Consider the following 19,864-nt stretch of genomic DNA (forward strand, 5'->3'; position numbering starts at 1 on the left):
GCTAGTTTTATTTTATTATATTGTTGCACAGGGCTATAGACAAGGCGCTCTATCATGGCAGTTATGAATAAAAAAATTAAAATGTAATGAATAAAGTGAATTCAATTACACGACAACTTTTCCTGAACAAAATAGAAGGAAAACTTTTGCCTCTCTTTTTTATTTTCCTTGGCATTGAGTTTTGATAACTGTTTATCATTACTTTAAATGACCATACTTCTTTTGAATGAGGATAAAGGATTTTCAGTGTTTTCAGATGCGAGCAAAGACTCTAAATCCTATTTTATTTCAAGTATGAGCAGATTTCACTAGGGTGCATGTGGACTTCTGAAATGATGCAGTTTGCTTCATCTGTCTGAATTCTCTCAAAATTTGCTACTTTTAAATTGTTATTGCCGTATAATCTGTCAAGCTAGTTTATCACCAGTTATTTGTTCTCTTGTTCAACGTTTTTGCCCTTATATGACATATTGTTTCATTTTTCATACCATTAATTTAATTTACATTTGCTCAAAGAGCGTAAATCTTCGTAGCCAAGGAAGGAAGTTACTCTTATATATAGATATTTTTCTTACTTCAATATCAGCAAAAAAATGAATATTGTCGTCTCTGTTATGTAACTGCATAAAGCCATGGAGCTCATTTCCGTTATAAATTCGTTCCATTCCGATTTTTTGTCTGAATATCTCGGTATCATAACATTCCGTTGGTTTCTGTCTTCAAAGTTTTGAATTTTCGGTGTTGGATGCACTGTCGTATTCATCGCAGCTTAAAATCTCATTTTAAGTTAATCTCATATATCTGTTACAGTTTCCACAGTTCATTATTAATTTATTATTATTATTACAAATATAACTAATTATTATTATTTATTATCACTTTCATTATTATTTATTATTGTCATTAATTATTTTATTTATTATAAATCTGAGTTATTTCAGTGCATACAGAACACATGAAAATGGCTTAAAGACTTATGTTTAACTTTATTACGTGTTAGAAATGCTTGCTTAACTTGTCAATGTATACAACAGATGAGCAAACAAGTCATTCTTTGAAAATTTTTTCATTTAAAATTGCATACTAAGAAAGATGAGAATAAGCTGTTGTACATGGAAGCTTATTTTTTGTTGTGTTCTTTCACTTGGAATATTAGAGTTATACTCGTGCTTTAAAATTTAAAAAAAAAATTATTTAAAAAAAATTTAACAGATGAATATGAATTTGCTGATTAAAGGATTTTTAAATTTGGAACGAAAGTGTTTTTCTGAATTCGTGTTTTCAATTAAAATAGTAACAGGGTTCGAGTACTATTTGCTCATTAAATGTCGGTTTATTGATTTACTTTTATTGCATATGCATCTTATGATCGTGTATTTGCCGTCGTGTCTTAGCACGTTTTCTTGAATTTAATGTATTGAAATGTGTTTGAAACTGATAGAATTAGCACGACGGCGTTTTCACGAGCTGTCGATTGGCTTTGTTGTGGTATACGAAACCAGGATGACGGTGAAAATAGTACGTATGTTGGTACCATCTCGGCACATTTATCTTCCTCTGGTAATATTGTAATTTCTTTTCATTTTTTATAGTTAAAAGCTTGTGGTCTGTGATGTCTTTAATAAAATACTTATTTTGCTGTAATAAAAATTATAACTGAAGAAAAAATTATATTTAATCTCTCATAATTATGTGATAAAAAAGCTGAAGTTCAAACTTTTTACTTTCAAAACTGAAGTTTTGAATTTTTGAAATGTTATATAGTCAATCATGTTTTCCTGCCTTTTTCTGCTACTGAGAAATTTGATGGATGTCATCTCAAATTTTTTGTAGTAACACAAGGAGGTCAGCAGCATGGAAGGAAAATATCTCCCGTTAGCAAGTTACATGCCGTTGAACATATTGTTTCACCAAAATATGAATCACTACCCTCCGATCCCGTAATTGATCATCTCGCATCTTTTGATAGTTTCTCCGACTTGGGTAAGTCCGAGTTTATTAATTGGCTGACCTGATAAATAATGAAAGGGATCTTACCTCCAGTTCTACTTCCGGTTCCATTTCAGTTTTTTACAAATGTAAAGAATCGGAAGATCTAACCGCCCTAGCGTTTTTTAAAATATAAACCTATAGGTTACCTTTACTTCAGAGGTGATACAGTAATTTACATGAAACTTCAGCTTGCTGTCGTTGAGGATAAGTAGATCATATAATTTAACTGATAGTAGATATATCGTAGCATTCTTCCAAATTCTTTTTTTTTCAATTCGAAGTTTTAAGAAATACTAGATTTTTTCCGATTCAAACAACAAATGCTTAGTAACGTTTTTAATTTTTTTCATTCACTTACGAAATGTTATTCAATAATCAAATTCTCTTCGTGATTTTTCTTGAGTTGAATAGATGTAGAAATGTTAGCTGACATTTACGAGAAATTTTATATCATGCGTTTTTCTCCAAAAAGTGGTTGTTCTTGCAGCATACATTGATAATTAAAAGTATTCAAATTTTGTGGGAGAATTTCGAACTTTTGAAGCAGATTACTTTATGAATTAAGGCTTTATTGAGGGAAGACGAGAAGGAGAGTTTTTTATGTATTACGAATCAACTAAAATATTAGCACAGTATTTTTGTCCCTTTTAGCTTCCTACTCCAAACTCTAGTGTTTAAGATTACATGATATGAAATTATGAGGTACAAAAGTTCATAATTTATAACGGGTTCATTCTTAATGATAAAAATTCATCATAGTTTTGTCATTTTAAGACTTGCTTGGAATTCATGGGGACAGTTAGTTTAGAAATTAGTAAGAAACGAATAGGGTTTTCTTTTTTCGTTTAAAGGATCGGAATTTAAAGAATAATGCAAGTGCAGTAAAATGCATTGATTTCATTTTTTGCATTCTTTGCAGACCCGGAATCGCGCAAACAGTCATCTGCTGAGGGGTATCGGAATCAAGTATTGTTGCCAGAATTATTAGGTTCGTCTAACAGATAAGAATAAATTTGCTTCATTAAACGACATTAATCGGATATCTGAAAGTTATTTTTATCGTATTTCAGTCTTTTTCTCGTATGTTTTTCTAACGAATTGAAAGGGAGATTTTTTTTTAGAACTTCTGGACAAAAAGTTTTTTAGTAGATATCTTTTGAAATCAAGTTTGGAATTTAGTAATTGTTTACTCATTATAATCTTTCATTGCACCAGGACTAGTAAGCAAAAAAGGTTTTTGGGATGCTTAGCTAACCAAATCATAGTGCTTTTTCATTTTCCTTTTGCAATTATTTTATTACTAAATAACATTTAATTATTATTAGTAGTTATTATATAGTATTATTAGTCACTAATTAAATATTAGTAAATAATATTTAATTACATTTAATTATTAACAATGTACGTATTTTTCATATGTTTTAAACATGAAATTGTAATGGTTTAGTTTCAGTTTTTTTTTCTTTTTTTTTTCTTTGGGAGAGAGGGGAGAGGAAGGAAGGATTTCCTTCTCTTAACATAAAAGTGAAATTTTCTAATAATATTAAGAAGTGATACAATATATTTGTTGAGTAATCGAAATTAACAGCGAGGACTTTTATCCCCCACTTGCTGTACGGGCTTACTTGTCACATCTATTCAGTTCATGGATATGAACTATCATGACCTTTGAAGAATAAGTAAAAGCACATTTGCATGTCTCTTTCCTCAGCATGTTTTTATGTTGATCCATAACTGTGGCCATCTGGATGAAATCCCATAATATTAACGTGATTTATAAGGCTTTTGTTTGTGTAATGTACTGTTCAATATACGGCAAAAATATGAAAGATATTGATTTCCAGTAATTTGTAGGTTTATCTCGGATCTTGTGGAACTGACAAAAAATTAATTTTCTAATTCTTTAAAAAAAAATTATGTACTCTAAAAAATTTTTACTTCGTTCATTAAAGTATATGCAACAAGATGAGCACTTCTGTGTTTATTGCTTTATTTATTACTATATGAAATTGTTCGTATTTTTGCATTCTTCTTATTTCAGAATTACTAAATACTCTGAAATGTTTTTAAAGATTAATGAAAATAGGGAAAGGTTAATTAATTTTAAGTTTTGAAGAGGTTTCATGATTGATATTATCAGAAGAAATACCGGTCTAATTTGCTATCCAAAAATCCTACGACTAATTTTATTTTCTTAAATAATCGGCTTAACGATTATATTTCTTCCCTTAAATTTTCGACTATTTTTTTAAAAGGGGGTGTTAGTTTCTTCTAAACGAGTAATATACACTATTGTTGCTGCTTAATTACTGCTTAATTATATATTCAGCACTTTCAATTGTGAAAATTAGCTGATTGTTAGACATAAGTTTCATTAGTGCAGTTCCTTTCAATTTTCGGACTTTAAACGATCAGGTTGAACAACATAAAAGGGAGGAATAGACTATTTATTGTAAAAAAAAGGAAATAAAAATAGTCTCCAGGTTGCTCCCTACTGCAGCATTCTATCCTGTGATCGAAGCGGGATTATTTTAATCATTGCACATTTATGAAGTGTTCAGATGGTTTCTTAATCCTGTCTTATGTTTGACAATGCTAACATGCCAGAGATTAGACAACTAATTATACTGACTTGTTAGTTTCTTCTAAATGAGTAATATACACTGTTATTGCTGCTTAATTACTAGTTCTTCCTTATCCATCTGCCACTTTTTTATTTACGCTAGAATAGAACATTTAGTGTCATTTCCTCAAAATATTGCTGACCTTAATGAGACATTCCGACAGTTATTTCCTTTTAAATAGTTTGGCCTCTAATAATTTTGTGATCTAGTTGGTATCGGTGAAAAAAATGCTAATAATGCAATGTAAAGTTTTCGCTTAAAACCTCATTACTGAAACATCGTTTGTTTCTCTGTAGTGCATCAGTGAAGTTCTGAAAACATTTGTCAATATTGTAAGAAGTAAGAAAATTCTAGGAGCTTTAGTGCCACTCAATTGTGATCGAGATTTGTATTCTCATTTTAATATTATTTATATCAGACATCAGAAAATTGTTATTCGGGCTGCTTTTCTGAATCAGGATGAAAAAAAAATTCATCAGTTGGATGTAATCATCAGCCAGTTTATTCGTCATGCTTTATATTATCTGATTACCCAAATTTAGTTACGAGAGCGTGTCCTGTCATAGCCGATTGTCAACAACAGCAGCAACACGAAAGTTATTCTAATTTCGCATCCGCATTGCATGTTTTTCGTCTTATTGTACCTCAGCAACAAGGAACAGCTGTAAAAGATGTAGCATGCCAGTGTGATGGTCAAAATGGTAGTGATAACAGTGGCAATAACAATACTTTTGGTTGTAGCTTGGATGACGGTCTTTTTCCAGCAAAGCCACCGTTATCGTTACCTGTTAAAATGGGCGACGCTTTACGAAAAAGGTATGTGGGGAAAAGACATTTCCAAAATTCCTAAACTGTTATATGCGGGTGCGATTACAAGTGGCTGCTTTATTGATAATGGAATGAATTTAAAGAGATCGTAGGATGTATGAGGAGTTTCGACGAATGTATTACAAAGTTCTTCCACATTAGGCATACCTAGAAAGCCATTGCGTGTAAATTCATTTTATGAGTAAAACATTCGTAAAGTACGCTATGCTTGGTTTTGAAGAACTTCATAATTAAGCTGTACTAGACGGAGAAACTGATTTTAAATTTTTCGTTTAAATTGTGCATGAACCATTCAGTCACTTATTTATAATGGCAGTTGTTTACACATAACACACCCTTTTCACATTTCTTCTTCCTTTAATGTTTTCACTTTTAAGACAGCCGGCAACATATTATCATTCAACGTCAAGTTGCATGAAACTGTTAAACGACTTAGAAAGTGAAAATGCACCATTGTTTGCTGATACTCTGTGTGACTCTTCGTCATCTTCTCTGTCACAATCAACCGGACAGAAGACACTCGAGTACTCCGTATGTCGTAATCGTGTTCGTGTGACTTCTGCTAGTAGCACTGACATCACGCCAATATCAGTTATTGCTAGTACTGTAGCAATCAGTGACACTGTTACTGAACAGCATGAATCAAAAAGTGCTTTTACGGTTACCGCCAACGGCATTCCGACTAGGAAAATGACGTTGGCATCATATGATGTCACCGTCGTTCGGGCTCGACGTTTAACATTGTCACGTTCGGCTAGTGATTCTAAATTGTACATCGGAACTAGGCGACAGGCAGAACTTGGACTTGCTGGCATACAGCCATGTGACGCACGTTGTAAAGGTGTTGATGAATTAAGTCGTGTAACTGCAGATATCGCTGCCGAGAATCCAGATATGATCCGTTTCCAACAAGTACTCAATTCATGGGTAAGTCGTTTTTTTAAGAATTCGATTTTAGCAAGTTAGAAAAACAAAATTTCCAGAAATAAACATCGATACCATAGCTCTGTAGAATTACCATAAGGTATTAAACTAAAAATTGTTCGAACTGTTAGGAAACTGAAATACTTACTTGCTTCATTTGAAGTTCGCGTAGAAGGATGTCAACAAAAGAATGGATGCTGAACGATATTTTTTTTCAAGTTTTTGCAAAATTTGAATGAGTCGAAATGAAAAGATTACAGGTGGATGAAAAGTTGTAGTTACGAAGCAGACGAAATCGTTAAAAAAACAGTTGCAGTTACAAAAAAAATCATGATGTTATGATTGATATATATTAATTATTAGTATATTTTTGTTTAAAATTAAATGGTTTTTGAAATGAGAAATTTACCTTCAAAAATCGGTGGGAAAAGGACAACTTAAAGAGGAATCATGCTTTTTTTTTCAACAGTGTGGATTTTGAGTTTCAAGTAAAGCGAAATGAATTAGGTAAAATGATTAGGAGATATTTCCCAGTTTCCATAACCGACCAAGTCACTATATAGTGAGATGCTGTTTATTCACGGTGATACGTACACTGCATATATATTCCAAAAAGGGCTATGTATGATTTTAATTAATGCCTTTGATCTCAGAAAAAAAATTCCTGTTGATGTAATTTTAGTAATTGTGCCAAAAAATGCTTGAAAAACTCCATTTCGGCAATGGGATTGCAGAAATATTTTATTAAAATGTTCCTTTGTGATTGTGTCATATCATATTTTGGTGAAGGAATTCCGAAAATTTTTTCTGCTCCTCATTCTATTTCAGAATATCTTGTTTTAATTTAAATATCTGCTAGAAATCATGGCAGTGGCTCAGATCTATGATCTAAAATTCAAATTTAAAAAAATTACAGATTGGAGCTCATACGGGTGCGCGAACAGCGGCGTTTTTGCTCATTTCAAAAGAATGTAATTCCTGCTTTTGCCAAGTAAATTTTATTTTTCTAAAAATGATCGAAAATTTTTCTGTTATTCTTCCATTTCGATATCCTCTTAGTATAAGTTTGTATGGAATAGTTTTTACTTTTCATAAAAACTTGAAAGAAGTTCATGACCTCATTTATTTGGTCAAACCAATAGTTTTTGCACTTAATTACCAGTAATTATTCATATCAGGTTCATTTTCCCACTTCAACAAAACAGTCAGCTGATTCAGCAGCAGCTTCATTTAATATCTTTTAATATTACTGCCTTCGATATCACTGTTCATCAGATTCACTTAATTATTAGCAGCAATACTAAATATTCATTATTCATTTAAAATTACTAGTTAATTATTCATTTAATATTGCTAGTACTAATAAATTAAATATCAAATATACTAAAGTCGTAGTAATATTAAATATAAAAAATATAAAAACGAAGAAAATTTGTTTCCCGTACATTCTGTAAACAAAAATACCGAAGTTTATGATCACTCTGAAAAAATTGTTTGATTTGATTCCTTTGTTTACCACTATCATATATTTATTTCTTTTGGTTCCCTTTCTTTCCACTCTTCATCTCTATGTTTATTTGTTCTCACTATGTGAATTTAAAGACCGCCAGTTCTCATCTTAAGATTTCACTCTATTTCAAATTAGGATTTATCATTTCCATAACACTATCGTGGGTGATAAAGGTACAAGTGTTGATTCATCACAACGTACTCGTAGCAGTTACTCTTATGCTGTAATTACAAATATGTTTAATTTCCCATTGATTAAATAACAGCGCAATGATTTATTTCGCGTTTCAAGATAGCAGTTTGCCACAAGATAAACCGCTCTGTCTCATAATGAACTAAACTAATATAAGTTCAATTTTTATACAAGAACAATCTCCTTACAAAAAATATACATGGTTGTAGTGTAGCACACTAATATAAGAAGACTATTTGGTGTCCGTGGCACTGTTATTTTTTATCTTTTTTATTTCAACTTTTATACCTCAGACTGACTGTCTTTACTATCTCGTGATTGAAATAAATAATACAAAACGCATTTTGCTATTTATATATCAGTAATATCGCTGATGATTTATTTCTTGCTTCACAAAACAATTTAAAGAGAATATCAATCATTTCCCCTTCAGTAATTATTTAATCTAACTAAAAAGTATGAAACATTCTGGAATAGAAGTTCTACTACATTTTATGCTTTTCTTACATGCACTTTAAATAGCTTGTCTTAATGTCAGCGCGCATATCATTTCTGAAGTTGTTCATATTTATCACTAAGGTTTTGTTAATTGGAATCAACTGTTAATATTTTTATATTGTTAGGAAGCACTGATTAGCATTTATCAGTGTGCCTGTGATAAAGAAGCATTCGTAGTCATTTTTGCCGAAAATACTCTTTACAATTGTCTCATTATTTTTACTCATCGCCTTTTGGGAATAGTTTTCCGTGGGACTGGGAAACCTACCTTACTGTGCTTAAATGACATTTTAAAGAGGTTAGAAAGGTTCTTGCAACAATGACGGATACGTAGCGAAGTTTTACAGAAACCAGATATGTGCATAGTAGTGATTTGAATGCATGAGTCTGTCATATGAAAATATACTTGAAATGAATAATTTCTTCCTACAGTGCTTCTGTTCCATATCCATTAGATCTGAGAAAATTGTCAAGAATATCATTTGTCATTTGATTATATCATATCCAGTAACATGGCAGTTATGGAGCAGAAGGACAATCCCTTCAGTGATGGCTCCTTCTCAGCATTCAAAAAAGAATTGGGCAGCATATGATTTATTAATCTTCAGGGATTCCTTCTTATCATCATCTAAGTATTTTCCTGACTTTCTTCCACGAATTTTTGCTTTGTCACAGTGTGTAACAAAGTGCGTCTAAATGATTTCTATTTATATGAAAGAAATTCATGTTCAGTGTATTTCAGGTTTGTGGTAATCAACTGCTGGAAGAACCAATCTACTGTGTAAGTTCTGAATGATGTTTTCTTTAAATATTTAGTTTCCTATGGCGAAATTGTTTAGAAAATTCTATGGCAGTTCTGGTAGTTAAGATTCAATGCTTAGTTGAAAAGACACACGGAATTGAGATTACTATATTGTGATAACTTCAGCAGCCGAACTTTCATTTTCTTAAGATTGACACAATTTGAGCAGGTTAGTTGATACTGACATCTTACTGAAGAAATGTTTTTTTCTCATAATGAAATTAGATGAATGAAACTTTTTGAGAGAAAATATCTCAAATGCAGATCAGTTGAAGAGCTATTGTCAACTTTGGTTACGGTTGACTAAGCAGCTTTATAGTGGGAGAGTTTGAACAGCGACAGTAACAGACTCACAAATGTCTCATCTTCCTTTCTAAAAGTGAGTGTGAGTGCCATAAAAGATTAAGTGATAAAGAAGATTGGAACAAAGTGAGCGAGGAGGGAGATGACGCGAAACAAAAATTCGTTACCTTCTGCTAAATGCAATTTGATTTGACAATTCTATAACCCATCCCGTTTAGTCGAAATTTATTATGCTTGTCTTTATAAGATCTTGATAATAAGGGAGAAGCAAGCTGACAGGAATGCGAAGCAAAAAGATTCTCATTAATCTACCATCTACTTTTTTCCATCCTCATTCTCTTTCAATATTGATCGTCATTCTCGTTCTCGTTCAATATTGAATCTGTTGGCTTTAAAATCCTACGAAAAAATTATTCTTGTTCATCGACAAATGAAATTTAAAAAATGATTTCTTTTGACAGAAAACAATCCTATTACTCCCGTAAGGTGTGTTATGTGTACATATATATGCATCAATTCCTCACCAGCTTTTTCTATGTTTCGAAGAAAGCATATTCATTTTTTTTGTGCAGTTCCAGCTTCCACCTGCTTTCATTCTTCTAAATGAAATTTTATATCTCCTTCATTAGCTTCTGGTCATTTTTTCTTTTAGTGGGATATGTTAGTTTGATGTGCCCTAGCAGCTTTCGATCTTGCAATCATGTAGAATTTGATAGCCGAGATTAGTTGAGAAAGATATAAGATGTGGATCATGTCAGTAAGGAATAATTTCCTGTCAGTGCTGCTTTTCTGTCAAAGAATGATGACGATTAGCAAAAGTGATTGGTTATTTAACTAATTAATTAGCTCCTTGTTGTTCATTAAGTAATTCTGCAAAAGTAATCAAAGTTTTTAATTTATTAAATTTTGCATTTAAAGGGTGGTGCTGATGTGTTGTGGTCACTGTTTAACGGCAATGCAAACAGTAAGGATTTATCACTCCCACCTTGTACAGCTCGTGCACTCAATATTTATGTCGATATCGATATGCTCAGTAAGGCAAGTTTTGTTTTTGCTTTGATTTGTTTGTTTATGAATTTCTCTAACATGTTTTAAAGAGACATCCAAGCGATCTATTAATCGAACATAATGTTCATTAATGGATAAGGCGATATACTTCCAAAGGTGAAATATTCGCAAATGTATGAAAGTGTTAAGAAACACTAATAGGTAATTAATCCCGACTGCTCACATTTTTGGTCCGCCATGGGACAAACAAAATTTTTATATTATAGTATCACAGAAGAGAAAAATGGTATACATTTTTAATATTCTGTCTATTTTGTATATGCATTACCTCTTTACTAAGATCTTAATCACCTGCCTCACTCCACCTACTTAGCCTTTCCGGGTAATCATGTGGGAAGTTCCTTCATTTTCATATGATGTTCTCAACTTAACTGTATTTTTGTCTTTCTTCACATTTTTGCTTTCTATTAGTAGTTCGTCATACTAGAAGTTTGCAAAGAATTTGTTTATCGTATAGCTTACTAACTATTCGAAATTAAAAATAAGGTCATTTTTACCACCTCTAGAAGTTGTTCTTTTTTCTTTATGGAGGATTAGAAAAAGGTTCGATTCCCTATAGTGACCATCCCTCTTTTGCAGGTGTCAAGATGTAGTCATACATAAATAACGTGCAGCTGCGCATTCCACTTCATGTGGTTGTTTTTCTTTGTACAGGACAAGACAAGAAAAAAAACGAAATTTTTTCCGAGATTTGGAAGTGGAAAATGAGTGAACAAATGAAGGTTGTCGAGTAATTGCTTCCTTCGAAAAAATAAATTTTATCCAAAATTCCAAAATCACTAACAATAGGTAGTAATCATTCTTTTTATGATATTAGTAAGCTTCCGAAATTTGTTTTCCAATTCTTAAATAGCAATGTTGGAGAATTATAATACGTAACTGTACATGTATAGAACTTGAGTGACTTAATCTTTGTTGATGCAAGAACTTTCTGATATGCTTTATATATGAGCTGATCTCGTATATTTCCTTACTACTCCTGTGTCATATCTCATTAATTTCCCGAATGATTCTTACAGTTCAATTACGCTGTTATTCGTCGATTTGATATATCTCGCTTTCCTTTCAAGGTTAAAATATTGAAAAAAGACAGTTTTGTCCACTAAAATATCATCGCGAGTAAGGTTTTTCTTGAAGAAAAATTGTCACAACACTAATTATTGTGGTCAGTTAATATCCCAGCTCAATATTTTACTGGATGTCTTTTATTGCAAGTTTATTTCTTCCATTAAATCTTTTTATTTATCGAACAAGTCTTTACCACACTCATAAATTGCTCATAATAGATGATGTTTTATTTATTTAACTTGTTGAAGCAGTCGCCTTATGTATGTTAAACTGTTTTTAACAGTCTGTTGACAATTAATGCCTCAGTTAACGTCAGTTCGCAGAACTCTATTACGTAACTAATTTATTTACTTGTTCTCCAAATTGCAGGAATTTCGAGAGAGGATATATGCTATAGTGCAAAAGAGTACTGATGGAGAAAATCTGTTAAGGAGTTCCCTCAGTGGTACCATCTTTTTGTTACAAGCACGGAGTAATTTTGTTGCTGGCCTACTATTAATACATCAAAATGAGTAGTATGTTTTATTTAAAAGTTTTTTTTCTGCAGAGTTTTTAATCTTTTTTAAAACAGTTTTGATTTCTGTTGTTTTGAAAAATCACGTAAGACTTCAACCTTAAGTTGGTGTTTGGAGAAAAATAGAAAGATGAGTTCGGCTGTTTTTATGGACATTTAATTCTGCATAATCTTTGGTTCAAGAGAATTATTACTATACTTTTAATTCCTTTCTGAAATTTTTTTAAAGAGAATGTTCACATAAAATGGCACTTTATATGGCTCCCTTCACTATTTTTATGAGGAAACTACAGCGAGAGTTTCAGTTATTTATCGACCCTAACTTTTAATTCTTTTAATGGTGTTAAATCTTAAAATATATCAATTTTATTTCTGGATGATCCCAACCAGTTTTCACTGCGTTTTTCTTCTGTTCTCATTAATTGTTTCAGGAATAATAGTTTTGTATTAGTTCAATAAATTAATAATTCTGTGCAGTGAAAAAAATACGATTCTTTTATCTATCTCTGAATATTTTCCACCTTTCACTATGAGTTAGTTGGAATCATCTTTTTTTTTATTAAAAAGATTTCCAAATGAAAGAGAGGAAGAAACGAAGAGAATAGTAAGGGGCACAATTTTTTGTAGTTCATTTCTTTATTTTACAGGAAATATTTATAATTTTTATAGTAGTATTAATTCCGAAAGAGAAATTTTAGTACAGTGGAAGCGGAACGAAGTTTCGTAATGCCTCATTTACACCTAATTGCTGCATTACTGTCCATTGTTGCTAATATTGAAGAGCAGAAACGTTTAGCGCAACAGTCCGAAGTTTTTCTCACTATGACGCAAAATGTATTCTCCAGCTTACGTAAGCCTCAATTTTGATCTTTGGAAAATCGGGATCGGAATATTGTCATATTGAGATTCTATTTTTGAGAAATCATAAAGCCATAAAACTTCATCATTATAGAAAAACAGAGAGAATGAGAAACACAATTTGACGTGATTACCGTAGGAGAACTGATATTTTACTAGCGAAATTGAATCACATTCAACATTTGATTTTTAATTGAAAATCTGTTTAAAGGTTTTGTCACATATTGCTTCCTATTAGCTATCATGAAACTTATACTTAACTTAGTTATGTCCCCTGATTAATAATTCACCTAGGTATTTGTTGTTCGTTGCTTTCATAAAGTTTTTTCTTTCATTTAGAAGATATGAACTTATTGGTGAGAAATATAACGAAAGAAGCCAAAACCCTTGTGCATGCCGAAATGTAGGTTCAAAGTTTTGATTTTCGTTTGAAAATTTTGATCTAATATTGTTTCTCACTTTCTCTATGATCAGTTTTCGTTTTTCAGATGTTCTTTATTTCTTCTTGATCGTGAAAACTCTGAACTGGTTGCTGAAGTATTCGAAAAAAATGGCTCAAATGATGAATATCTGACGGAAATCAGAATGCCATTGTCACTGGGCATTGTTGGACAGGTTGCAAGCACTGGACAAATGATGAATGTCAAAGAAGCTTATAGGTTATTAATTTTTATTCATTAAGGATAAATGGTCATTTTGAATTATGCATTCGGACAGATATAGCGAGGGGAGATGAAAGCTTCGTCATTACTTTTCGCAATAAATCTCTTTTCCAATTGATTACATGGAAAATGGATAATAGTCTTCATAAAAGAATAACTTTTTGACTCTAGTAAATGTTACATTTCATTTCTAAAGAGTTATGATAAAATGAATTATGAAGATATCTGGTGAAGAAATAAGGCATTTACGTGAGATATTTTTCCGATAGTTTTTATGATATGTTTCTGATTGCAGTCATCCAGCTTTCTACCCGAAAGTGGACGAACGAACCGGTTTCGTTACACGAAACATATTATGTTTCCCGATCAAAGATAGTTCTGGTAGGAGTATATGTAAGAGTAATGTAAACTTGCATGACTGTACTTCTCTCGAGATAACCAGTATTTGTCCAAACTTCCTCATATTTTAATGCATGAAGATTATGACGAAACTCGCAAATTATTTCTATTAGTAAAGTATTTATACCATTTTTTTTTTAATCTTCTGTAAAAAGATTTAATATTGCAGATAGGTTCTTTGTTAGTCTTCTAATTTTCAGTTTTTCCTCTATTTTTGCAAAACTGACAATTTAACTTTATGGTTTTAACAAAATCCTTGACTTGTTGTCATCCGCAGAATCACAGGAAACCTTGTTGGTGTGGCGGAGCTATGTAATAAAATTGGAAAGCTTGCCTTTACGAAGCACGATGAACAAATTGCAATGACATTTGCAATATACTGTGCTATCAGTATATCACATGTAAGATTTTTTGATTAACCAGTTTTTAAGATAATTGGATTTATCATTTCGAGATTTGTTACTATGTGGTTGGGCATGACGAATCGAACTTATAATTTCCTTACTTGAACTTACTTCCCAATTTTTACTTCTCTTTGTTTGATTAATTCCTAAAAATGTCAGAGTTCATATTTGATTTGATTTTTTGTTTTTTTTTTGCGACTTTTTCCTTTAAGACAACCAATCCATTTGGTCACTTGTATCTTTATCTGTTTTAGTCTTATTCTCTTTGTCCAAAATATTTTTACTGAGCAATAAGTTTTTAATGAGTTCAGATCAGAAATGTTATATGAATAAATTGTAATGACTGCAGTGTCGTGAGCAGTCCCTTTCTAAAAAGTATTATGCTTATGAAGTTCATCAGTTTTGCACTGGGTTTTAATACTGTTCTGCGTATTTATGAAGTACAACTGATTTTGAAAATTATGCTCTCGAGGAGTTAATGTATTAATGTATTATATGTACATTATGTATTACATAATGTATTATATGTACATTATTATAATTAATATATACAACAATGCATTATAATATTCTGCTTATTCTTTTTAGTGTCTTCTTTATCGGAAACTACAAGAGGCTCATCGACGATCACATTTGGCCGCTGAGTTATTAGTACAAGGTTCTACGCTGTCGGTAAAGTTTATGTTTTGTTTAAGGAAAGAGTAAAGAAGACATTATACCTAAACTAAAAATTGGTAGTTATAATTTTTAAAATGAAATATGGTTAGACGGAACACATATATCATTGACTGATCGGCACCTTAAGTTTACTATTTAGTCTTCGTTTTACTGCTTCTATACTTTAATATCTGTGGATGTGGGTTTCCTTTAGGTGATGTTTTTACATGCGTTAGACATGTCATATTTTAATATTCCAGTGATAAGAGTTCTTAATACTAGCAGTTTTGATAATATAACTGATACGGAATGCGCTTAAAAACTCTCTAAATTGAAAATGCAAAGTGATTATTGTTAGTCCATGGTGGCTCTGTTTATATAGTAGAAATAAACCTAAGTTCCGTGATACTTTTGACTTTTTAGTTATTATACGAAAATTATTATTTGTTTATGTGCACATATTATACATGCAGTTGTGCAAAATATTATTTCCTTATGAAAATATCCTTCACAGCTACTCTAGAAAAAGCAACTGAAAATAATGGAGAAAATGGATAATAAGAGTAATGGTAGGTAATAATGTTGCAATTTGATGTATTTGTGATACTGATACGAGTAATTACTAAATAAGATAATAAAGGAGATTGATTATCTTGATATAATTTCATACAATTGTCCTAGTCATTATTTTCCTTTCAACTGCTGCTTACAACAGTGTGGTAAGAAATAGTATACTTAATTCTTAGGATGTTGAGTTAACTTTTTCACTTCATTTGCAGATCGCACCAGAAGATTTGTTACGATTAACAGCAGGTGATATACCATCAGCGACTTCTTTTGCTCCAGAATTCGATCATTTTAATTTTTCACCACGTTCCATTGGGTCAGGCGATATCTATGTTGAAGCAGCATTGTCCATTTTCAAGGTCTGTCTTCGAAATTTACAGTGGTTTCAAGATTCTAGGCAAAAATTTACTAGAAATTATCATAGAAAAAGTTTACTCTGCAGTTAAGTCTTATATTTATAAACGAATTACAGTTATAATTTGGATTTATAAAAACATTTTTTTAATCATTTATCGATGTTCAGGGATGCGTCACACCAAACTAAAACTTCATTTCAGGATCTGGGTTTTGTTCAGCGATTTCGCTTACAGCGGCAAACATTAGCATGTTTCTTATTGATGGTTCAAAAGGGTTACCGTGATGTGCCTTATCACAACTGGTCTCATGCATTTGCTGTTGCTCATTTCACGTATTTGTTACTGCGAACTGAAACAGCACACAATGCACTGAATGAATTGGAAAGCTTTGCTCTCTTTGTAGCAAGTTTATGTCATGATATCGATCATCGTGGTACTACGAATGCATTCCAAGTACAGTCGGTCGGTTTCAATTTTCTACACTTGTATTAGATACCTGAATAAAATAGTTACCTGATAGATAGTCATTATCATAGATACTCGCAAACTGTTCTCCATGGCTTATCAAATAGAGGGTATTTTGTGATTACGATAAAGGGAAATTTTCGAATGGTTGTTCTAAATTTTACTGAAGAAATGTAAGAGTAATGTGCGGTTTCTTATTACACATCTGATAGCCTAAGTTGGTTTACAACTTAATGAGATTTAAAGTCATATTAAGAGAGTGAATAATTGCAATATGTGATGGGAGTACGTGATAATAATAGAGAAACTTCAAAAATTTTTTCCGTTTGGTGTCGTTATAGCGAACACCGCTAGCTCAGTTGTACAGCAGTGAAGGCTCGGTATTGGAGAGGCATCACTTTGCTCAAACAATATCAATATTAAATATGGAGGAGTGCAATATATTCGTTTCATTAAATCGACATGTAAGTTTTTTTATTTTTGAATATGTTCGCACCGGTTTAAAAAAGTCGAAAATCTACTCGAATTTTACTTCATATCTATGTGATTTGACCTATATATAAGAATTTTTCATCTTATAACCATGGGTAGTAAGTATATTCAATGTGGAATTATTTTTCAAAGACTTATGTTCTGTTGGTATGTGAGTTAAGAATCCGAATCATTAGAGCCTTTAATGTAGAAATTCTGTAAGCTGCACTCACTTTGTAGTCAAAAACTGTTATTTTTTTAAGCAGTTCCATTCAGTCCTGGATCACATACGGGATATCATTCTCGCAACCGACATAGCTAATCATTTACAGAAAGTGCAAGATATTAATCGAATGGTTGAAGGTGAGTAATTGGTCTACAAGAAATTTGTATCTGAGGAATTTGGATTTCATTTTGAAGCTTTTTTTTCTGTCACATCGAATATGTTGATAAAAATGAAAAGTACTATACTATTTATTCCCGGATCATAGAAAATTTTGGAAAAAGAAAGAACTTTTCATGAAAGTAAGAAGAACTAACTGAGGCTAAGGAAGAAATAATAAATTTTTTGAATACGACATATTATTTGGTTTAGTTTTAATAGGCATGGTCGCTTTTTTTATAATACATACCATCAAAATTACCGACCGAACTATCCTGAAACTTTATAATTTTGTATGAGAAAATTAAGTTTGCAGCAGGGTATGCTATGAGTATCAGTCTAAGGCATGTCAAGGCTTGGACCATTCATTGTATAAATCTTGCTAATTTGCCATTCGCACTGTCGCGGATGATATCCACAGTGCGTGGCAAGAATAAAAGGTAGTACTTCATCTAGCTCTGTATGGAATGCGTTTGTCCAATTATAACTACCGTAATATCGATCTTCATCTATTATAGAATTACTAAAAGTTAAATAACTTGAGTTTCAGTTGGCTTTGACAGTTCAATAAAGCATCATCGATATTTGTTGCTATGCCTTATGATGACCTCAGCTGATCTATCTGACCAGACAAAAGATTTCAGAAATAGCAAGGCAATAGCTGTAAGTTTGATTCATGTTGATACAGTTTAAAAATCAAAGTTTTTTAGCGAATTTCTCTGAAATATCTCTTAACTTTATCGTACTGAAACTGTCAACAATTTTTATTTTATTTTAGGAAAAACAATTTTTATTTATTAAATTGAAACAAAATTATGTGAATACAGATTATGTGACTCTATTTATCAATGCTTAACTGACTATTTTTTAATAAATCTATTGAGACACTAGTCTATTGGGAGAGAGAGAGAGAGAGAAACATTAGTGTTTTAAATCTATTGAGACACTTATGTCATCACTTTTAGGAAAATATTTATAAGGAATTTTTCTCTCAAGGAGATCTAGAAAAACAGATGGGAAATCGTCCATTAGAAATGATGGACCGGGACCGTGCATGCGTGCCAAAATTGCAGCTTGAATTCATGGATACAATTGCAGTACCTGTTTTTGAGCAAGTTTTTAAAAATTTTATTCTTTCGGGAAGAAATACTACATGGGCTGGTAGTTTCTTTGATCTCTGTTCCATTGATGCCAACCGTCTTTAACTAGTTTATGCGCATTATTGTAGATACTTATCACAGTTATTACCCGAAAGCAAAAATACGTATGAGTCAATGTTGTTTAATCGGAAATGTTGGCTAGCGTTGGATGAGATATTGGCCGAGGAGAAGTACCCAACTCTTGGTCTTGATTACCTCAAGGACACTTTTCTAGAGAAGCGAGTAATCAAGCGAGCCCAGCAACGACATAAATGATAATAATAAAAGGTTTTTTGTTAGTTTTCAGTCATCAAATGCAAATGTTTCTTCAAAAACAGATTACGACTATGACGGATTGACTGATTTCAAACAGCGGAATATTTTGTGTAATGGTTGCATGATAAATATTATACTATGGTAACAGAAATGCTATCAGTTATGAATTATAGTAAGACGCAGAAATATTATTCTTGTGTGACTTTTTTAAAAGAACATTTGGAAATTAAAATCTATGTTATCCATTTTTTTAATGTCGAGGAATCATAGGCACTTGTTAGGGAACCTTTCTTGGTTGTGGTTTGGAGTTGGCCCAAATGAATGTGTTGAGAAGGAGTCTATTATAACGATTTTTATTCTCTAGCGACAACAGTATACTGATAATTTCATAAAACTTGAAGATTTATGATATACGATAAATGGTGGAAAACTTAAACAAAGATTTTTTAAATAGATTGAATTAACTGGTGCGAGAGAGCAGCCGAATTGTAGTTCGCTGGTGTAGACAGTAGTATATTTATTCTTTATGTAATAAGAAATGGATTTTAACATTATGTCGGTTGTTGATAAGAATGACTGTCAAAACCTCCACAATATTTTGACATTAAAGTAGATTTGGTTCCGAACAAAGTAATTTTAACATATTAAGCAATACACATACTCTTTGTTAACAATTGAAAATTTTTAGACAATGCAGGTAAGCTCAGCTACAGCTGGAAGATGTGTAATGGATAAATGATTACTTACATGAGATACAATTTGAAACATGAGTCTTATAATGGTCTAAAAGATATTTAATTAAGATGATCTTTAATCTTATGGATTAATACAATTTTATCTCAACATATTACTATATAATTCCGTTTTTTCTGACAAATATTATCTTAGAAAAATGAGAGAAACTC

At 31.7% G+C, this 19,864-nt stretch overlaps 1 protein-coding gene across 1 annotated transcript; it reads left to right on the plus strand.

Annotated features, from left to right (window-relative positions):
- Window positions 1–1,212: 1,212 nt before the first annotated feature.
- On the plus strand, window positions 1,213–18,959 carry Bma-pde-2 (Uncharacterized protein; the record flags this gene model as incomplete). The annotated part of the gene is made up of 23 exons (XM_043077125.1): window positions 1,213–1,301; window positions 1,442–1,560; window positions 1,834–1,983; window positions 2,912–2,980; window positions 5,159–5,432; window positions 5,822–6,371; window positions 7,285–7,359; window positions 9,311–9,349; window positions 10,592–10,711; window positions 12,179–12,324; window positions 13,022–13,173; window positions 13,521–13,584; window positions 13,670–13,840; window positions 14,139–14,224; window positions 14,528–14,643; window positions 15,235–15,318; window positions 16,083–16,229; window positions 16,428–16,688; window positions 17,033–17,155; window positions 17,426–17,525; window positions 18,095–18,207; window positions 18,510–18,655; window positions 18,773–18,959. The coding sequence occupies 23 exons, from the start codon at window positions 1,213–1,215 to the stop codon at window positions 18,957–18,959; spliced, it is 3,381 nt and encodes a 1,126-aa protein (XP_042933059.1).
- Window positions 18,960–19,864: the final 905 nt, after the last annotated feature.

This window comes from Brugia malayi, assembly GCF_000002995.4.
Source record: "Brugia malayi strain FR3 genome assembly, contig: Bm_v4_Chr1_scaffold_001, whole genome shotgun sequence".
Taxonomy (NCBI): domain Eukaryota; kingdom Metazoa; phylum Nematoda; class Chromadorea; order Rhabditida; family Onchocercidae; genus Brugia; species Brugia malayi.